The following is a 22,960-nucleotide window of genomic DNA, read 5'->3' on the forward strand; positions in this document are numbered from 1 at the left end:
AAGCACAGGACCTAACCAGCAGCACAGAACGCACTCTGAATGAGCCTGGACGTGCCCCCGGGTGAAGGCCAGGCCTAGACTTCACCCAACATCACCCAGAGGAGGCTAGGCCAGGCTTAATCTCTTTCATCTGAACTCTGCTGGGCATTTATGCTGAGACCTTGTAAGCTCACATATCTTTTCAACATCTGCTGGTGCATTTGTTTTGTTTCTTGTCATTTTCAATTGGGAAGGCCTTGGTGAGTGTTTGGTGCTGGTATAACTTTAATATAAGGAAACGGAAAGCACTTGAGATGTCCAAAACTCTAGCTAATGCATAAAATTCTGAAAAACCTGCTGGGGGTGGCTCTGGCCCTATTAGCAATGCTTGCAGAAAATGCACCCTGGATGACTTTGATCATCTGATCGGGCGGTCTAGACAGTATTGAATGCCATAGCGACCAACTGTAGAGGTAATACAAATTCTGCAATAGTGCCGGAAATGCTCAGAAAAAAACAAGTGTACCCTTAATGCTTCCCTTAATTATATTAGTAGCCGGCATAAATCGGATTTGGACACTTCAAGCGGCCCAAAAACTGATCCGAGAACAAACAATGTGGAGTTGGAAATAAGAGCCTTCTACTTGTGATTTGTTTCCAACATCGACCCATCTGCCACTGTCTCCCAAAATTGACATTGTCTCTTTTATGGATGTGGTCCAAATAATTTAATAGCTTTTGGACTTCTGTAAAAGAATGTAATGTTGTAATTAATATCTAAATATTAGGGTGCACGGAAATGGTTAGATCATGGAGCAAGGAAATATATTCTTTCAACTTATGCTTTAAGGCATTTGCATTGGATGCTACGTTAGGATTCACGGCAAAATCCCTTTATCCGGATCAAGGGTATATATCTAGCCAATAAAATCCTTGTTCAGCTTGCGGTAAGGATTGCAGCACACCCGTCTCATAGTGTTCCGTTCAATGTAGGTCATAAGTATTGTTGCTTTTACCAATTGATAATTAGTTACTTAAGTAAATTAGTTGTTTTTTCATTTACATTTTTTTTATTATAAGTAAGCGAACATTATGCGCACTTGGGCCCTTAATATGACTGTCACCGGAACTACCACGATTAGGTCTTTGGCGGCTAACACCGCACCGGCTAAAATGTACCGGGTGAAAAACTCTCGATAAATATTTCCAGCAGCAAAATCAGCATGTTATTCCCCTTTCTCGGGGACTAACTCCTAATTGTGAAATATGTATTGAACTTGCGGCAATCCAACCCATCGGAGTTGGATTTTGGCAGGTCCAATAAATATGCTTCAAACACCAGGTGATTCTTTATGGCTGTTTGCTCTACAGGGATCGCACTTTTGCATTGTTGAAGTATCTACAGTATGGAATGCGGTCCTGCTCTTGCAGTGGGTGCACATCAGTGCTTAATTTGTTAAAAAAAAAACCGTAAGTGCCTTCCTTCCCAGGAGGCCACTGCATCTTGCACCACTCTATGTCCCTGCCAGCGCTGCCAATGACAGTAACAACACAGCTACTAACCATCACACTCCAACAAGAGTGAATATTCAGACTTTTGCAGGCCATCCAAAGGCATAAGAATAGAGTGGATTGCAGGTATTCATATTTTTTTCATCCATATTGATTAAACACCTGTTATTGTGCTCATTTCAAAATGAGACAAACAGAGCCACCATATGGCAGACTGTCATAAGAGCCGTTGTGAAAATTAAGTGGCAGTTGTGAGCAGCGGACACCACTCGCCGAAATTAAGCAATTGTGCATCTTCAAAAGAGAGTGTCCCCTGATTAGCATGGTAGATGGCTGTCCTTATTTTCTTTGCAAATGCTGCCTTTCAGACGTGTACGTAGGCACAGAGGCCCTCTGTCTGGAGTTTGCACCACCCCGAGGGGGGGGGGGGGGGGGGGGGTTGATTCTATACAAAATATCTCCAATTTGCTCGTGGGAATATAGGTACGACACCCCCCCAAAGACTGCTCATGAATGCTGCAGTCACATACTGCACCAATCTTTGCAGGTTTTCTGGTATCATGCAAACCGAGGCTGGGGTGCAACTCTGCAGACACTGAGGGCGTGGCATGGGCCCTTTGTTAGTATCTTTCAGTGGTGTAACAATAGCCACGGAAACCCCAGCGGTGGGTGAGGGGCGAGCTCCAGGCGACCACCTACGACACTCACTATATGAACATGAATGCGCCAACTGGAGCCATGCACATGTATGAACATAATTTTGAGCAAAAGAAGACATACCCCTGAAAATGAGGATGCTTATCTTAAATCAGGTAGAAAGTAACAATTGACTGAACAACATTTAGGAAACTGAATATTAAGTGGACCTTGACAATTTCTGCAGCAATATATGTAACAGATGGGATTACTGTGTACAAACATTTTCATTATTTATTAACAATATAAATATTTTTTCTCATGTTTTTCATCATTTAGTGCTAAAAAATCAACATTTATATTTCATTATTTATATACAGAATTTAGATACAGCACATCTCATTTCATTCCATTGGTACGGTTCTGTGTTGACCAATTCCTATTCACACTTTCCTCCACATACATGTACTATAAGTCTATAGATGTCTACAAGTGCAAACGTTATACAACATGTGCTCAATTTTAAGCTGAAGCACTACTCTAATTTCCGCCCTCAAACTAGGCCATAGAGCAACCATTATGGCTGCAAGGAATGCCTATAAGAATCTCCTCTCCCATGCAAAATCTGAATGGGAAACAGAGAAATGGCAGGCTATCAAACAGGCACTAATAGCGAAAGATGCCCGAACTTTTTGGAATCTGGTCCATACTGGGAAGCCAGAAGGCAAGGCTAAGATTGATCCCAACATTGCCGAGGAAGCCTGGTGCGCCTACTTTGGTGATCTTTATTCTAGCCCTGCTTTCCAGCACAAAGCCGTATTAACTACGTCATCGAGATTGGCCCCTGGATGTCTTCCTCCCCCCTTTACCATGTCGGAAGTTACACTTGCGGTACAAGCATTAAAATGTAACAAGGCCCCAGGGCTGGACAAGATCCCTGGTGATCTTTTCAGAGATGAGCCGAAGATCTGGGTCCCTTACCTGACCATCCTATTTAATGCTATTCTTGATGGCCAAGATGTTCCATGTACCTGGCTGGGGGCCGAAATCATCCCGATTTATAAAAAGGGCTCTCCGTTGGCCCCGTCAAACTATAGGCCAATTAGTCTTATCGACGTTACCCAAAAAATCTACGCCAAACTGCTTTTGCAACGCTTGCAAGATTGGATTACTGAGAATAACATCCTCTCTCATCTGCAAGCAGGGTTCCGAGCTAAAACATCTACCATCGACCAATTACTACGGCTCCAGGTACTTTACTGGAAGCATGTGGTCTTGGAAGGGGGTAGCCTCTACCTGACATTTGTGGACCTCAAATCCGCTTTTGATATGGTAGACAGGAACCAACTGTGGAGCATACTAACAACAATGGGGATTCCACCCTATTTGTGTCATCAATTTAAAAGACTCCACGAAGGAACCTATGCAAAGGTACGCTATGGCAAATATGGCCAGTTGACAAGAGCTTTTCCTATTGAGAAGGGAGTCAGGCAGGGATGCGTACTTGCCCCTACTCTATTTTCCCTTTTTTTAAATGGCCTTGTCGATGACCTAATTGGTGTACACAATATTGATGCTCCCAATCTAGCTGGCGGTAAATTTCCTGCACTTATGTTTGCGGATGACACCCTGCTGCTCTCAAAAACACCTATGGGGATGCAGCGGGTGTTAGACCAATTCACCAAATTCTGTAGGAACAGGAATTTGGTGATTAATATAGATAAAACAAAGTACATGGTGTTTAATGCCAGCGCAATAAATTGTCCAAGCCCGAAAATGGATGGACGAGTCCTGGAAAGGGTTAATAATTTCACTTATTTAGGTCTGACTTTAAATGATAAAATGAGCTGGGAAACCCAAATGACTAAGGCTAACCTAACCCTTTCTCAGTCTACGGGGGGGATTCTTAAAGTGCAGAAATCTTGTGTCCACAAATTAGTCAGCGTACCGCTGGAAATATATAAGGTTCAAACCAGATCTTCCACCCTTTACGGGGCGGAACTCTGGGGGCACCGTCCAGCGAGTGACATTAGCATAACTGAGAATAACTTCATCAGACAGCTGCTCTCATTACCAAAAAACACACCTCTAACTCCATTAAGGTTGGATTTAAACCTAAGGCCAATTGCAGAAGCAATTGCCTCACGCCCGCTTCTCTACTGGCGTAGATTGTGGAGTGTCCCAGAGCTCGAGTGCTATAGAGAAGAACTGAAGATCGTGATGGCACGTCCGGGTGCAGGGAGGATAAAGTGGTTATCTTTTATAAGGGGGCAGGCGTCCAGGATTGGCATGGAGAATCTCTGGTCCAACCCGGAGGTCACATGCCAATCCATCTCAAAGAGAACCCTGGCAGAGTCTATAAAATATTACAACTTACAAGAAGTTCTTCGATCAGCCAGGCCCTCTAGTCTCACTGACAGCTTTCTAGATTTCAAGAATGTCTACAGCTTTGAGAAGGAACTAGATATTATAGAACCTGTCTTAGCAAAAAAACTGTATCTTCAGTTCAGATATGGTACACTACCCCTCCACTCTTACACCGATAAATGGAAAACGGGCTTAGTTCGTCCTTGTCCAGGTTGTAATGATCCAAACGAATCCCTAATTCATGTGATTTTGTTCTGTCCTGCTTACTCTGTTAGCAGAAAGAAATGGATCATACAGCTATGTGTGAACCTAGGAGTCAGGAACCATATAGAGTTTTTTAGAATTTTAAAAACTGATACTAATGCACTAATAGTTACTGCTATTGCTAAATGTTTGTTTTCAATGTGGTTAATTAGACGGAGAATGATTCGGTAGTAGCAAGGTACTCCAATGTAGGTAGAGAGTTCGTTACAGAAAAATCTAGGCTTCTACCGCGTTTTAAACTTTTAATCTATGTATTTTATTGTCTTAGTATTTTAATCATTATTCTATAAACCACATGCTAACTGATTCATTGTATATATATAAAATGAGATGTAACTGTGTATTGGTTTATTGCTACAAATGTATTTTTTTTTCCTTGATGTACTTTTATGGTTCATAAACAAACCGAAATAAAGTTAAAATGATGATGATGATGACATATATGTCAATGATGACTAAAATTGTACATGATTTACATCATCACCTAATATGGATTTTTTTAACAAAGTGCTAAGGATAGGTTTTCACCAATGGACATATGATGTCTGTTTTAATCAGAATTTACAATCAATGTCGTCATGGAAGTTGGTAGTGTCCTACTCACGTTTTCGGCTTTGAGCCTTCATCAGGAAGCCATGTTTGATGCAAATCCTGAAAATATATACATAAATGCTTCTGAATTACAAATTGTGGGTCCTACTTTCATATACATATTTTAGACTATACAGTAAAACCATTATTGTGCCACACAAAAAGGAAAGGATTAAAAGATGAAGATTGAATAGATGCTGTGTTTCACCTTTTATGAATAAGGAAGAGGAAAAGGAAAATATATATATATATATATATATATATATATATATATATATATATATATATATATATATATATATATATATATATATATTTTGGCTTTAAATACTGTTGTGAAATTAACAACCTTGATAGTATGTGCCAAAAAGGCTACATACAATTTAAAACTGAAAGTGTTATGAGAGTCGGTGCAAAGGATTTTAAAACAAGATGTATAGCCCTTCATTTCCCAGACAGTACATTGCAAGATGTAAATAATGTTCTGTTACCTTGAATAGAGAGCTGACTAATGCGGTTGACCCAATATTTAGCTTAGTACAAGTTGAAGTGGTTAGAGAACCTGACAGAGAAAATATTGTTGCTGAGATGCTAGAACTTCTTTATGTGCCAAAACGTTGTTGGCTATGGCAGCGTTTGTAATTGCTTACCAGTATCGATAATCTTGAGGGGCACTAGTCACAATTGGCGAATAGAAACAGTATAGCCCTCAAGAAAAGTTTAAACGGGCTGTTTAATACCTATGTAAATTTGTTAACGGATGGAATTAGTATAGACTAATTACCTCTCAGATATTGAGCCTTTGTATAATAAGTGCGTGAGATTAAGACTCTAAATGCTGCTTGAAGGTAGAGGAGCCTAGGCGTACTAAGGCACTATATTATAAAGTATGGTAATGAGCGCGTGAAATTACGACTCTAATTACTACTTGAAGGTAGAAGAGCCTTCCCTACATGCATAGAAGGACAGCGTTATGAAATAGGATAATGAGCACGTGAAAATACGACTCTGCCTGCGCATGTTAAAGTACTGTATTCTACAATAAGGTACTAGTATTGAAAGCTTGTGAAACAGTAATATGACATCCCTGTCATAGAAGTCTATCATTATTATGCATGTACTTTTAACCATATGCAAGGGGCCCGCGTCGAAGCCTATCATGTTGTGTGTGGGGTCTGGCTTACCTAGAATGTGCCAATACGGAGCTTTCCCATGGTGGGTTCTGCTACACCTGCATGGAACCTCCGGGCGATTTATCAGACCCTGTAGCTAGAGATGTGCCAATTCCGGCATGTGGCTGCCGGTTCAATTTTCCTTTATGGCTGTGCCGGTCAGTCCCGCATGTGGTTAACGGCTCAATCTTCCTATTTGGAGGTAGCGGTCAAAGACCAATAATCTGTGAATAGTGTATATAAAGGGCCGGCCCTAATTGAATGTGTAGGAAGGGGGGTTACAGAAGAACAGCTGTATGTGGGGGAAAGTGTGAATAGGAATAGGTCTACACAGAACTGTACCAATGGAATGAAATGAGCTGTACTGTATCTAAATTCTGTATATAAATAATGAAATATAAATGTTGATTTTTTAGCACTAAATAATGAAAAAATGAGAAAAAATATTTATATTGCTAATAAATAATGAAAATGTTTGTACACAGTAATCGCATCTGTTATACATATTGTTGCAGAAATTTTCAAGGTCCACTTAATATCCATGTATGAACATAAGTCAAAAGTTCCTTCGGTCTGTCTTACTTTCGGCTAACACGTTACTTAGCAGAACAGTGTTACCCTCTTTTGTGACATCATCACTGTTTGCATGGCAGACCAAGCCACACTCACCTGTGGTGTTTGTAAAAACCTTCCTTTGTTACATTTACCCGCTGAATTAGACTAATTAATGACCTCCGAGACGTGGCTTTCAGTGGTGCAGTATGTGCAGTGACCCCGGGCCCAGGTCCGCGCATCCTAATTATGAGTGTGCTTACTAACCAGTAGTGGGTCAAGAGGCCCATTTTCCATGCTTACATTAAGTCACTGAGTGACCTGGCTGTTTCATCTGCTGTCTTGTCAGACTTTTCGGGCAAGTGTTCCTTATCTTACTACTGTAATCCTATATGCCTTGAATGTAGTGTACATTCTTCTCAGACCTCCCTTGCACTAAACTCAACAAAACCTCTTCTTTGCACATATGTGCAAGTTACTCTTTTCAACAGTCTCATTTTTGAGTCCATAAAAATGGTGCAAAATGAGAGGCCCCTTAACGTTGTTGAATTTTTGGAAATGCTGAATTTTGCACCAAACTCCACATTTTCCTCGCCACCAGACTGTTTACTGTGTGCTACATTTCATCTGTGCTGTGCTGCTAGTGTGTAAAGAATATCCAGGAAGACACTTTAAGTAGAGGTTTACCAGCTGACACTTGAATGAGTTCTGCCTAGTTTTACCTTTATGTACACAATTTATCGCACATTTGATAGCACGGACATGGTGGGTCCCAATAGTGCCTTCATTACAAGTTGTGTGGAAATTACAAACACACATCATTGCAAGCTTTCAGGGATGCGTTCTTGCCCCACACTTTTTAACTTATATACGGCTGACCTGGGGAAGAAGCTTCAAAATGCTAGTCTTGTAACTCCGAAAATTGGAACCAACAAACTGCAGATATTACAGTATGCAGATGACTTGGTGGTAATGGACCACACAAAAATCGGGCTACAAAGGGGCCTAGATGCCCTCAATAACTACAATGAAAGAAATGAACTTATAATAAATGCTCAAAAAACTAAAGTAGCTATTTTTGGACACTACCTGAAAAAGGCACTTTTGAAATGGTATGTGGGCAAAGAAATCATCGTCACAGCAAAATCCTATAATTACCTAGGTTGCTGGCTAAGTGAAACCAGTAAAGCAACAATACATCTACATAAAATGAAGGCTAAAGCAAATTCAACAACTTATGCCTTATGCAAATTAAATGAGATAATGCAAAGTCCAACAACTGTTCCGATTAGGAAAGTAATACAAGCAAAAATTAGGGCAATTGCGGGTTACCCGCAGCAGGCATTCCCGGATAAAATGGAATTAATGTTAGACAAAGCACAATGCCAGGCCTACAAACGCATTTTCAAACTGCCCAAACACACACGCAACAGCCTAATTCGTCTAGAATTCGGTCTGAAGCAACAAAGTAAAGAATGCTTGGGAACGCATGTGAAATACTACTACCAAGTCCTAACAGCTCCAGCTGGAACCCTAAAGAGCATGCTGAAGCCAATTTTTGGGGAGTAAATTAACCCGTGGCATCGTTACACAGAGGAAGCAGTGGAAACACTGGGATTAGCAACGGAAAATTGGGATCAGGGAACGGTAAACTTTCCGGCCATCAACAATTCAATCAATAAACAATGTTATCAACTGTCGCACCAAAGTGATCTAGCAGAACACGCAACAGGAAGAGGCTCACCTTGGCTGATAAAATCATTTGCCGGGAGTAAAATCCAGCCATATCTGAAGCAAGCTCTGGGAAGGAAAGCACTAAAAAACATTGTATGGGCCAGACTGGTGCCCCTCCCCATTAAGGAATTAAATCCCGGGTGGAGATCTCTTGAAAATAGAATCAGATGCAGAATCTGTGATTATCAATTTGAATCTTTGCTACACTTGATTTGTTGTTGCCCCGGTATGTCGCAGTCCCGTAGGATCCTTTTAAAACAAATATGGCTCCGCAAGGGGGCACGGACAGTGAAAGAAGCAACTTCGGTTCTCTTTTCCTGTACTACACCACAGGACTTGGCAAGATTTGGGAGATACATGGCCGAGCTGCGTCTTAGGCTTATGGAATAAGAGGGGCCAGGCATTATAAAAGGCAACTTGGTCTGTTAAACCAGTATTTTCCAACAAGGCCGAACCGACAACGAACTGACAATCATTCGCAGACTTTTTAAATGTATATAATATATCTTCTTACTCAGAATTAACACGGTTGCAAGTAAACCCAATGTTCTTTTATTTTATAAGAATGTACTTTTAAAACAATTGTTTCAATTTGCTTTTAAAATCGCATGTAAGTTATATTGCAGATGGTTTTAAGTAACTGTTCAATACAAAATAAAAATAAATACAAAACAAAAAATACATTGCAAGCTTTCCATAGTGCAGAATTGGACAAGGTAAAAACAGATGAATTTTCTCTAATCTTTCTACCCCCTACAAGAAGATGAAAATGTAAGCAGAAAAGTGCCCGAATTCGGTTAAAACATGCAGGAAATGGCCAGGTAATTCCTGGACTGCACATTACTCCCAATTCCTGGCCTTCAACATGTAGTGACTTGTAAATAGGGTGGTAAATCCAGCCGGTATCAGCACAGGCTTGGCTTTACCTCCGTAGTTTACAGGCCAAATCGTAATGAGGTCCTAAGTTGGGCAATAATAACACGTTATTGGTACTAGGCAGCGTTGCCTATATGAAGAGGGGCCAAAATATGGCATAATTGTTATAATGCTACTTCTTACTGATTCCTTTTTGGCAATCTCTGCAGGTCCTCCTCCAGGGTAAAAACCCAGGAATTGCTTGGGAGTACAGTGTGCCAAAGGTAGACGTTGCCAAAAAGCCAACCCCGAAGCACAATTACACCTGGGCCATCGTTCGGTCCGAGTGCTCGGTCTCCTGTGGAGGAGGTAAGGTGTCTGTACAATATCACTCTGTGTTATGAAGTATTGCTGTAGATTTATGAGCCTGCTATAGCTTCTTATTAAACACGTATTCACAGCATTGAGCTCTCTTTCCTGTAAAGCAAATCTCGTTGGACTACATAAAGATTTTATGGGTTTTTTTCAATTAGGAACATGCATAACATGTATAAAGCTGTTGTTTTTGTGGAAGTCTTATCAAATCACAATTTATGACGTATAAAACAGTTATGTTATTAAGTTTCTTGTTTTTCGGAACCACTGTACTGCAAGTAGCCTTTGTATTTTCAAAGCCACCTCAAACTTGATATTCCACCAGAATATCAACTACAAAATGTTGTGGGGGCATAACATTGAGGTCTATATTACCGAGGATCAAAATAGGGTGAAAACAATAAGGAGTTATTTACAGGTTTACGTAACTTAACTTCACAACACAGCCACTCTGTAGTTATAGTCAGGATTCCCAGGTATACAAATTCCTCAAAATTTTGGTTGCTAATAACTTTGCACCTGTTTTACAAACGTCATCGGAACTTTGCAGATCTATTCGTTCTTCTACATTGGCGGATGATGGAAAGTTTTGTGGTGACTGGTCAAGAGGGTGCTAAGATAAAAGAGGGGACCAAAACACGTTTTTCCACCAATGTATTTCACATTGACTTTTGTATCGTGTATAGCGCGAAAACGGCTGAACAGGTTTGCATGACATTTGGCAACATTAGACATTTTGGCATATATATGATCCTTTTGGGTACTACAGTTGAGTTGGGTAACTATTTTTTAAGTTATAATGCATTTTAACTTAATGACATCTGAGGGCACGGAATATTGGCAAAATGTTGAAGTATTTCAAGGCATGCCTCTAGACATAACAATGACAAGTCATTATGTGATTTGCCAAAGACTGCCTTTACAAAAGATAAAGGCAGCCATGTTGTTTTTAGGTGTGCTTTGCTTTTTTTTATTTATTTATTTATAAAGTTTTATATAGCGCGGACATGACCCACGGGGGTATCAGAGCGCTTTACAGTACCTGAATATCACAAGTTGTACGTACAGTCATGAATCGCATATATTACAATACATATGAGGTAGACTTTGCTGTTTGATTAAAAGCAGAGGCAGAGTGCAGACAGAGTCTATAGGATTGTCAGGGGGCTTTACAGGACATAATTATCAAAAGTTGTACAAACAATCGGGGATCGCATATAATACAATATAGGTGAGACATTGCTGTTTGAATACAAGCAAAGGCAGGTAGGCTTCTAGGAGTTAGAGGTTTAGGATGACAATTTGTTCATGAGAAACATTTTCGTTTCCTTTTTGAAGGTGGTAAAGGAAGGGATTCTGCGTAAGTCTGGGGGAAGGTTGTTCCAGATCTTCGGTGCGATACCAGAGAAAGCTCTGCATCCAGTTCTCTTTTTGTGGAAGGATTGAGGTTTTAGGAGAAGTGAGCTTGCGCTTCGCAATTGTCTGCCACCTCCCAACCGTTCTAGCTTTTGTGCTAAATAGCTGGGAGTGTTGCTGTGTAAGGCTTTGTGTGTCATGCAGGCGATCTTTAGTTGTATCCTCGCCTCGTATGGTAGCCAGTTCAGAGCCTTAAGGGCCAGGGTGATGTTATTTCTTTTTATTCCGGAGACCAGTCTGGCCGCCGCATTAAGTGAAGCTCTGAGCGGTGCTAGTTTGTATTTAGGAAGACCGCAAAGAGTGGTGCTTCCGTAGTCCAGTCTTGGTAGTACTAGTGCTTGGACCGCCATTTTTAGATCAGACTGTGGGAGGAGGGGTTTAAGTTTCCTTAAGATACTCAGCTGAAAGTTGGCTCCTTTGGTGGTATTGTAGATTTGTTTCTTCATATTTAAATGTTTGTCGATGGTGATTACCAGGGATTTTGCGGAGTCAATGATGTGAGGGGCACAATAAAAGGAAGTAAGATGCTTCAGCCATGAGTCTATCTTGGGTGCATGATTGGGAGGGGAGATGAGGAGGAACTCAGTTTTTTGGTGTTCAGCATGAGGTGGTTGCCATTGAGCCAACTTTGGGTATTATGAAGAAGGAGAGGGAATTGAGGGAGATGAAATCCTCTGGTGAAGAGATTTTCAAATTAAGTTGAGTGTCGTCCGCGTATAAATTATATAAAATGTTTACAGAGAGTGCATTAGCAAGGGGTTCCATGAGAAGATTAAAGAGGATAGGTGATAAAGCTGATCCCTGTGGGACTCCTAGTGTGACCAAGGAAGGTTGAGAGAATGATTGCTTCAGCTTGATTCTTTGGGTTCTGTTACTTAGGAAGGAGGTAAACCACTGTAAAACTGGACCGGTTAGGCCCATCCTTTGTTCCAGTATAGACAGTAGATTGTCGTGTTTAACCGTGTCGAAGGCGGAGGATAGGTCGAGAAGTATCAATAGGCACGATTCATTGTGATACAGCATTTTTAAGATGTCATCCATTATGTGTGTGAGGGCTGATTCAGTACTGTGCCCTTGACGGAAACCGGATTGGTGATTATCTAGGAGGTTGAAGTTCTCAATGGGGTGGCATAGTTGAATTTGTACACATTTTTCCATTAACTTTGCCAGCGTGGGGATGCTGGATATAGGTCGATAGTTGTTGAGGTCTGTGGGGAGGTAGTTGGCTTTCTTTAGTATGGGTGTGACCTGCCCTATTTTCAGACAGTCCGGTATGGAACCTTGCCTAAGAGAGGCGTTGACAATTTTTGCCCATAGAGGTAGAATGGAGGACTTTATCATTTTGAATACAAATGGGGTAGGGGATCGGAGAAATGGTTGGCAGGGTTGATTGCTAGCAGGGTGCTATAGATTTCTTGTTCAGAGATGGGCGAGAATGAGTGCCAGTTGGCATTGTTCTTTGGTACTCCGGTCGGCAGGTAGAAAAGGTCCTTGATCTGTGAGTAGAGAATTTTTTCTTGGTCAGTAGATAGTTGTGGTTCTTGCTTGGATTGAATGTCGTTTTCTATGGTTCTAGTCTTTTATAGGAAGAATTTGGCCAGCTCGTCACAGTTGGGGGTAGCCGGGTTGCTGAGCTCCACTACATTTGCAGAGTTGTACGATTGTTGTTTTACGATTTCAAATAGCTTTTTAGGACGTTTACGGCTTGGTTCAGCTGAGTTTGCTGCTTTAGCTTTTGTGATTTTTCTGTTGTACGTGTTTCCCAGTTCCCTAAGTTGGTGTAGATGATCAGCGGAAGGTGTTGCTTTCCATGCTCGCTCAGCTAGCCTTAATTTGCGTCGGTCTGAGTTATGATTCTCATTGAACCATAGTTTGGATTAGATGTAGGTAAGTATTAGGTCTGCTATTTATTCCCTACCTGTTACCACTTTATTAAAGTGGTAACGGGTAGGGAATTTTTAAATAAGTTTCTATATATAAAAGAAAAATGTGCTGAGTACCACCGTACTGCCTCGGGAGTACCACGGTACCAAAAATAAATGAAAATAAATATGTTAAGAAATTAAAAATACTCTAGAGTGCCCTATATTTTACAAATGTAGTGTACTACAGTGTATTTTCAATTTTTAACATATTTAAATCTTCAGTGAATAGTCTAAGAGTACCATGGTAACACCCGCAAAGTACTCCACTGCTTAATTTTTCTTTTTTTAAATGCTCAGTTCTCCCTAAATTGGTGTAAAATATATGGAAACTATAAATACATTTCCCTACCTATTAACACTTAAATAAGTGGTAATAGGTAGGGAACAACAATAAAACCTACTACTTACCTAGATCTAGGGCCTAACCCAGAATGCAGATAAAATGTGATGAAAACAACATGGCTGCCTTTTACCTTTGTTAAACACAGATATTAGCCAAACACATACTGCTTTATCGTGCACATATACTGCAGTATACTGCAAACTTACCTCGGTAACCCATGGTACAATATATAACTAAGTAATTTACTATTCACACATGCTACCAAAAATGACCATTGAGCAAATATATTTTCCTGCCACATTACATCTACATCTGTTAACACACTTTCATGCTACATCTGTGCCAATTACCACACTTCATTGTGCGGCACTACACTCTATGACACTCCAATTGTTGCCACTCCTTTCTATTACAATCAGCGCTATTCCACTTTCTGTCACTCCACTATACGCCACTCTACTCTATGCTAATGCACGGTATGCCACTCCAATCTACCCCACTCCCCTCCACTCTAGGCCACTCCACTCTACACTACTACACTGTTCGCTATTAAACTTTACGCCACACCATTTTATGGCACTCCAGTGTATCCCAATACACTGTACAGCCTTCCATTGTACGCTATTTCACTCTATGCCATTCCACTGTGCACAATTTCCCTCTATGCTATTCCAATCTTTGCCACTCACTGTACTCCACTTCAGTGTACACCACTGCACCAAATGCTATTTTTCTGTACCCCACTCCAATGTAGGCCACTCCACCTTACTCTACTCCACTATACACCACTCCTGCATATGCCACACAGCAACCCACTGTGCGCTATTACACTGTACATCACTACATTCTATGGCATTACATTCTTTGCCGCTCTACTTTATGCCAATCCACTCTACTGTACTACACTGTATGCTACTCCATTGTATGACACTGCACATTACATCACTCTACTCTACACTATTCTACAGTATTCCACTCCACGTCAGTACAATGTACGTCAATAACATGTGCCCACTCCACTGTATGCTACTCGACTATATGCCACTTTACTTTACTCCAGTAACTTTACTCTATTCCACTATATGTCACTACTACAGAGCAGTATACCCTACTCCACAGTACACTATGGAACTATATGCCAATACACTCCACCCTACTACACTCTACCCCATTCCACCCTACAACACTCCACTCTATGGTATTCTACTATACAGCACTCCACTGTATGCCACTCCTCTCTAAGCCACTCCAGTCATTGCTATTCCACCGTGCGCCACTATACTGTACCTCACTCCACTTTGTGTAACTCTACTCTAAGCTACTCCACTGTACATCACTACACCCTATGCTATTACACCCTTTGCTATTCCATGTACGCCAATACACTGTACCTCACTCTACTCTAGGCCAGTCCACTCTACAGCACTCCACTGTACGTCAATCCACTCCATGCCAGTCCACTGAACCCCACTCTACTCTACGCTATTCCACTGTATGCCACTCCACTCTAACACACTCCAGTGTATGCCACTATACTGTGCACCACTACATTGTCCTGTATTCCACGGTATGCCACTCAACAGTACAAACGTCCAGTCTATACCACTACACTCCACTATGCGGCACTCCACCCTATGCTATTCAACTGCACTTTACACCACTTTGAAGCGCGCTATTCTACTGTACATGATTCCATTGTACGCCTCTCCACTCTACCCCACTCCACTCTATTCCACTTTACTGTATGCCTCTCCACTCTATGCTACTTCAGTATACGACACTGCATTATATGTCATTGCACTATACACCAATCCACTGTGTGCTATTATTCTATACATCACTCTATTCTAAACCACTCCACTATATGACATTCCACTCTACTCTACTCTTCTACACTCTACCCTATTCCACTGTATGACACATCCATTCTAAACTACTCCACTGTATGCTATGCAACTGTACTCTACATCACTGCAGTGTAATCCGGTTACACTTAGTTATTCTACTCTACACCACTCCACTGTATGCTACTCCACTGTTTACCACTCCACTCTATACCACTCCACTCTACGCCGCTGCACTCTATGGTATTCCACTGTATGCCACTCCAATCTGGAATGCGCCACTCTATGCCACTCCATAGTATGCTATTATACTGTACACCACTGCAGTCTACCCCACTACACTCTACCCTGCTCCACTCTACAACACTCCACTGTATTGTATTCCACTCTACAACTCCCCAATCAATGCCACTACACTCTGTGTCACTCCACTCTGTCACTCCACTCCAATCTACTCTATTCTGTTTTACACAACTCACTGTACTCACTCAACTCCACGCCACTCCCCTATACACCAGTCCAAAGTACACTATTCTACCTATGCCACTCTGCTCTACACCACCCACTCTGCTCTACACCACTCTACTCTACCACACTCCTGTGTCCACTATTCCACTGTAGGCCATTCCAGTGTACTCCACTCAACTCAACTCTTAGTCGTTCCACTGTATGCTGTGCCACTATACACCACTACACTGTCCCTCACTCAGTGTACCACACTGTACGCTGATCACCTCTAGCACACTCCACTGTATGTCACTGCACTGTACACCACAACACTTAACATCAATCCACTCTACACTATTTGCTGCATGCAAATCCACTGTATGGCACTCCACTCTTTGCTATTCTACTCTATACCACTCCACTGTACGCCCATTTAATATACAGTATTCACTGTATGTCACTACATTGTACGCCAATGCACTCTAAGCCACTATACTCTACCACACTTCACTCTATACCACTCCATTCTATGCCACTCCATGCCACTCCACTCTATATCACTCCAGTCTAAACCACTGAACTCTATGCTAGTACCCTCCATGCTACTTCACTCTACGTTATTCCCCTTAATGCAAATCTACTATTGCACTACACTCTATGCTATTCCATTCTATGTTACTCTACTTTACGCTGTTCCACCCTACTCCACTATACTCTACAACGCTTCACTGTATGATGACGCACTGTATGCTATTCCGCCCTATCCCATTCCACTCTACTAAACAAAACTCTATGCTATTGTACTGTACGCCACTACACTGTACCTCACTCCACTATATGCTGCTCCACACTATGCCACTTCACTCTACGCTACTCACCTGTACACTAATACACTCTACCACACTACACTCTATGCCACTCCAGTTTTCGCCACTTCTCTTTACGCTATTCTACTGCACACAGCTCCGTTCCACTCTGCCACTGAACTCTACAACACTCCACTCTGTTCCACTCTATTAAACTCCACTATAATCCACTCCATTGTACCACACTGCATTGTACAACACTCCACTCAACTCTACTGTACGCTGTTCCAAAGTACTCCACTCCAATGTATCACATTCCTGTCTACTCCACTCCACTTTACTCCACAACGCTATACTCTGACAGTACACTTTACAGCACTTACCTCTAGTGTACTGTCCCACATCCCACTTAATAACATTCCACTCACTGCCAGTAACCTCTCCGATTCAATAAAAAAAATTAAGAATGAAAAGACATTGAAATTCAATGACTAAACCAAGGGTTTAAACTTTGTTATAGTTAGGAAAACTGTATTTATTCTTTCTATACAAGCCAAACTTAAAATACACAAACATTAGAAATTCTTCAGTTATAGATGTACCTTAAATGTATAATCCCTTTATTCTGCATTTGAGGACTAGTTTGTGTGACACTGTGATCTGAGCTAGACAGTCAGAATTTTTGAGGCACTGTATAATTGGCCTGGCTGGCCAGATTCTTGATAGAACACTGCAGGAAAGGAGATGGAATGCTCAGCTTTCTGTATTACATCTGTGTTGGGCTGCACTGTTCTGCCTTGCTTGCACTATGGGACTACTAGGTTGTTATTTCATATGTGTGTCACGGGGTGGGGGTTCTGTCTATTGCATCTTCGTTGGCAAACACTGTTTGTATCATTTTTTAATTCCATTGGATTTCAGTGTTTCTCTTATTGTATTATGCAGGCCGACGTGTCTTCATTTCCAGGAAGTGTACACTATAAATGGCAATAAATAAATGTTTAAAAAAATAATAGCTGTATATACATAATAAATGTATGCACTACCTTTACATTTATATACCTTTATATTCTTTAGCTGCGAACAAATCTTGAAATTCACAAACATTACAATTTCTAAACGTATACTTATACCTTACATTTTTAATTTACGCAACACTTTCAAGTTATTGTAACTTTCCCTTTTTTCTGCCAAATCCTAGGCACACATAAAAGTAATCAACCAGTATGTATAGAACTACAAGATCTCAATCATAATAGAAACACTGAAACATATTCTTGTATGAAGGATGTTGCTTTGTCTTTAATTCTTTTTTTCTTGGAGCCAAAAAGAAACCAGCCAACACGTGTTTCGTCGCATATGGAAAATAATTCCGCGACTTCCTCCGGGCTGTTTAGAGGAGTAAAAGTCCTTGTAGTCGCTCTGCTGGTGATAATTCCAACCCCGCTGGGCTAAACACTTTCAGCAGTATTCGCTGACTCTAGGAATGCTGCTCTGCCGGTCATGATAATCACCCGGCTGGCTCATGGAAAGTCCTGGAGTGCTGGACAAAATGATAAGTAACCGTGGTACTGGTTACTTTCAGCGTTGTAGGTGCCGTGAGGGAAATCCATATGTTCAGGCGGTCCTTGATTCAGTAAGTGATCTGAAGCGTGTACACTTGAGCTCCTCACAGCCGATCACTGTGTTCCGGGTTTCTTTTTGGCTCAATGAAAAAAAGAATTAAAGACAAAGCAACATCCTACATACAAGAATATGTTTAATTGCTCCTATTATGATTGAGATCTTGTAGTTATATACATACTGTTTGATTACTTTTATGTGTGCTTAGGATTTGGCAGAAATCTGTAACTGTGAGGGATCTTCCCACACAAAATTAAGGGGTTACAGGGCTTATCTCCTCACCTAGCAGCACCATACAAATACGTTCTCTATGTACACATGCGTTAACTAGCAGAGCGCCTATCTCTCCCTGGCCACTAAAAATCCTTCATCAGAGACCTCCCATATTGTAACTCCCCCACCTCCATACAAAGCATAATGAACTAAAGAGCCACACTGCTTTAACTATCACTTAGGCCTTGTTCGTGTACTGTTTATACCCTTTTATATTGTACCAGTCATACCATCTAAAGTATTATTATTTACAATAGGAGATATGATGTCTGTTAGAAATGAAGCTTCTGTTTGGCTAGGGTATGCACCTAAGCCAGACAGAACTCACCACTCTAGTCAGAGCAAGTAAGTTACACACTAAATATAACCTGTGCTCACCCTCTGGTAGCTTGGCACAGAGCAATCAGGCTTATCATAAGAGGCAATGTGTAAATTATTCGTGCAACACACATACACAGTAATTCCCTGACAAACACCACAAAGGACTCAATCTGATAAAAATAAGATAAAAACAACAAAAATTCAATTAACAGCTTAAGAGTTATTCCATTTTAAGTACACCAAAGGAGTGCTTTATAAATCAACTGGGCTCATTTTAAAAGCCCTCATGGCAATTTCACAAAACTAGCAGAGTGACTGTTTTCTGCATCGGAATGTTTCTCTATGGTTTTCGCGTAGCCTTACAGAGCCGGATTGTCATCCAGTTATGTCCCCACACCTCGCGTCAATGTCACAGGGGCAGCAGTTGAGACTGCATGGACCCAGTAGGCACAGTACCTTTGTTTAAGATCGGTAGATGCCGTGTGGTGCGTCACGTTGCAGCCTGGTTCAAGGGCGGGGAAGAGGTACACAGCTGTCTGATTCATGCACCCTCGAGAAGTGCGCATCCAGCGTATTTCTGTTGTCAGGGCAACAGGGAGGGGCAGCAATCGCTTGTTAGGAGCGCGGATCCCCATGTGCTCATAACCAGAGAGCCGCTGCTCCTTGAGCTCTCAGTAAGGGAGAGCGCTGATCTGTCAGCGAGCGTGGGGAACAGAGCTCTCACTGATGTAAAACAGTGCAAGGGCTGGAATTAAGCACCACACTCCCTCTTCTGAAATTCCGGTGGGTCCCAGGCAAACTCTTACAACACAGAGCACTTGTTCTAGTAGAAGGGTGCATTGCTGAAACCACAACATCTCCACTAAGACAATTGCAAAGCCCTGAGCTCCCGACACTCTGGCAGCACTGTAGTTGAAAGCAAAATGTAGATCTTGTTATGGAGATGTGTTTGATATCCCTGAGACCTTGGGGAGAACAAGGAGAAACCCTGCAAGTCCTTGGAGTAACTAGAGTGTTCTTGGTTTTTGCATCAGGACAGAGTTCAGAAGGCAACAGGGCAACTCAATCAGGCAGAGAGCAGTCCCTTGGAACAGTTAAGCACAGCAAGATGGCAATCCTTCAGCACCGCAACCTTTAGTCCAGCATAGTTTCTGCCAGGTTTTGATTTGATAGGGCCAGAGCCCTCATACCTATACCCTAAAGTGCCTTTGATGTAGGGGCGACTACAAAAGAGCCTACAGAAGTTCACAAGGATCCTTTTCAGCCCAGCCCTGGCTATGGACTACCAGTAGAGGGTAAATCAGCCCTTTGTGTGAGCGCATGACACAACCTATTCAGCTGTAAGTGTGATCCACCTCTCCCCCTCTCAGCCCAGGAAGGCTATCAGTATGTAGATGAATGCAGATGTATCCCCTGTCACACCCAGCCCTTCCTGTGTTGTGGCTGTCTAGAGAGTATGCACAAGTGTAGCAGTCACCCAGGCCAGATGTAGGTTGCAGGCACACGGAGCAAGAGCAGAGAAATGTCCACTTTCCAAAAGTGCCATTTCTAGAATAGTAGTGTTAAATCCAACTTTACCACCAAAGAGGATTTATCATTACTATTCCAACCATACCAACGATAAAAAGGTTACTCCTCTCTGATCAGGAATTAACACTTAAAAGTATATAAGGGAATTCCCGAAGCTAACCTATGAGAGGAGTAGGCCTCATAGCAGTGAAAAACGAAATAGGATGTTTGTCACTGCCAGGACATGCAAAACATAAAACTACATGTCATACATTTTACTTACACAGCACCATACCTATAGGGTCACTTAGAGCCTATCTTGGGGGTGACTTATGAGTAGTAAAAGGGGACTCTAAGGCTTGGCAAGTGGTTTTAAATGCCAAGTCGAAGTGGCAGTAAACTGCAAACACAGGCCTTGCAATGGCAGATCTGAAACAGGTTTTAAAGGCCACGTGTGTGGGTGGCACAACCAGTGCTGCAGGCTCACTAGTGGCCTTTAGGTTACCGGCCCATGTATATGGTATATGTTAGATATGGGGGTCTCTAGCTGAGTCAGAACCCTTATTCTAGTCAGGGTAAGGGGATTACACAGCTAAGATATCCCCTTCTCATCCCCTTGGTAGCTTGGCATGATCAGTCCGCTTTATCTCAGAGGCAATGTGCAAAGCATTTGTACATAAACACACAGTGAAAACAGTAGAAAAGGACACCACACCAGTTTAGAAGAATAACCACTATTTATCTGAATTAAACAAACAAGACCAAAACAGCAAAAATCAAACATACACAAGCAAATATATCATTTTTAAAGGTTAAAAATAATTCAGTCCATAGGAAACTATGGATGTGTCACTTTTATTAGAAAGTACATAGGATTCATTAGAAGCAAAGACCAAAACCTGCGTGGGGGAGATGATGCACCGAAAAACAAAGCGAGGTATCGATTACTTACTCACAGGGGCAGTGATGCGTTGATTCCTTGCTGCCGTGGAGAGGTTGTAAGAGGTTACAAGGCGACTCCATTGATAGCCTAAGGTAGAGATAGTCCTTGCAATAGTGAAAAGGGAAATTGGCAGTATTTCATTATCATGACATGTAAAACACAAAAGTACATGTCCTACCTTTCACATACACTGCACTTGCTCATGGGACTACCCTGGGCCTACCTAACATGTAGAAAAAGGAAGGTTTGGGCCTGGCAAGTGGATTCAGTTGCCGGGTCGACAATTGCATTTCAAAACTGCACACACAGACACTGCAGTGGAAGGTATGAGACATAGTTACAGGACTACTTATGTGAGTGGCACAACCACTGCTCCAGGTCCACTAGTAGCGTTTGAATTACAGGCCCTGGGGACACACACTGCACTTTACGAGGGACTTATAACTGCTTTTTACAACTAGTCCATTTGCCTCTTAGTTATAAGCCTCAGTAAGATATGTACATTTTTCAGTGGCTTTGTGAAGTCGGGAATCTCTACACAGAGTCTAAAAGAGAACCTGTGTGCCTTTTTCACTGATGAACGCATGAATAATATTTCCATTGGCAAAGCAATTTAGTCTTAGTAGTAACTGTTCCCTCTTTTTGACTTGAGCATGCATGCATTAGATTCATCCAATGCTTTATTTCACGTGTTGAATTTACATAACCAAAATCAGAATACACTGTGTGATGAGATAAGACGTAATTTGCGTAATATTCCCTGTTTCACGCAAAGAACAGAACTCGATATTTTCTTAATTGGAAATTATCCTGTTTTTTAATGCACAGATAAAATTGCTGAGTTAGAGGAAACATAAAACCTACTTCCATTTAAGGTGAAGTGCAGAAGTCTTGTGTTATCAATTATTAGAGGTAACATTGGTAACATTGGTAACGGTTATTTATTCATGCTTTGAGATTTTAAAAGAGCCAGCAGCGGAAACTTGTGGTACATTCAGTGTAAAATCCTCCATTTTCTTTTTGTGCGGCAATTCTACCTGTTCTTTACTTATCATGTAGAAATATATTAACAAGATCACAAATAGTCTAAGTTGACATAATTTACGTTTTTCCCCAATTTACATTTCAAAGGTGGGAAAATACCGTTTTTTGTTGAAAATTCAATTTTTTCTGGCATTGACATAAACATACTGGTTGTATTGTCAAAATATTGGCAAGGTGGGAACCTTACAGCCTGCAATATTTTAGTCAGACGATCAGGCATGTTTGTACTAAGACAAGACAACTGATAATGCACAGAATAGGGCTTATTTTTCGTCCTATGCCTGCAAGTTTTCGTGACCTAGCGCAGCTGTAGTTGTTTTGCTTTTATGATAGGTTTCAACTTAGTAATTGGTAGTAATTTTATTGCAGAGATGTTCGAGAGACCGTCAATTAAATCCAATCATGTGAGCCTGTGTGGTGGAAAATTGG

General features: G+C 41.4%; 1 protein-coding gene across 2 annotated transcripts in view; it reads left to right on the forward strand.

Annotated features, from left to right (window-relative positions):
* ADAMTS16 (ADAM metallopeptidase with thrombospondin type 1 motif 16) overlaps positions 1-22,960 on the forward strand; it is a 1,002,496-nt gene that overhangs the window by 708,083 nt on the left and 271,453 nt on the right. For both annotated transcript variants that reach the window (XM_078687616.1, XM_078687617.1), the window contains one exon: positions 9,893-10,031. In XM_078687616.1, coding sequence (XP_078543742.1) covers positions 9,893-10,031 — 139 coding nt within the window. The remainder of the gene's footprint in view (positions 1-9,892; positions 10,032-22,960) is intronic.

The sequence above is a fragment of the Lissotriton helveticus genome, chromosome 4_1, assembly GCF_964261635.1.
Source record: "Lissotriton helveticus chromosome 4_1, aLisHel1.1, whole genome shotgun sequence".
NCBI classification, from domain to species: domain Eukaryota; kingdom Metazoa; phylum Chordata; class Amphibia; order Caudata; family Salamandridae; genus Lissotriton; species Lissotriton helveticus.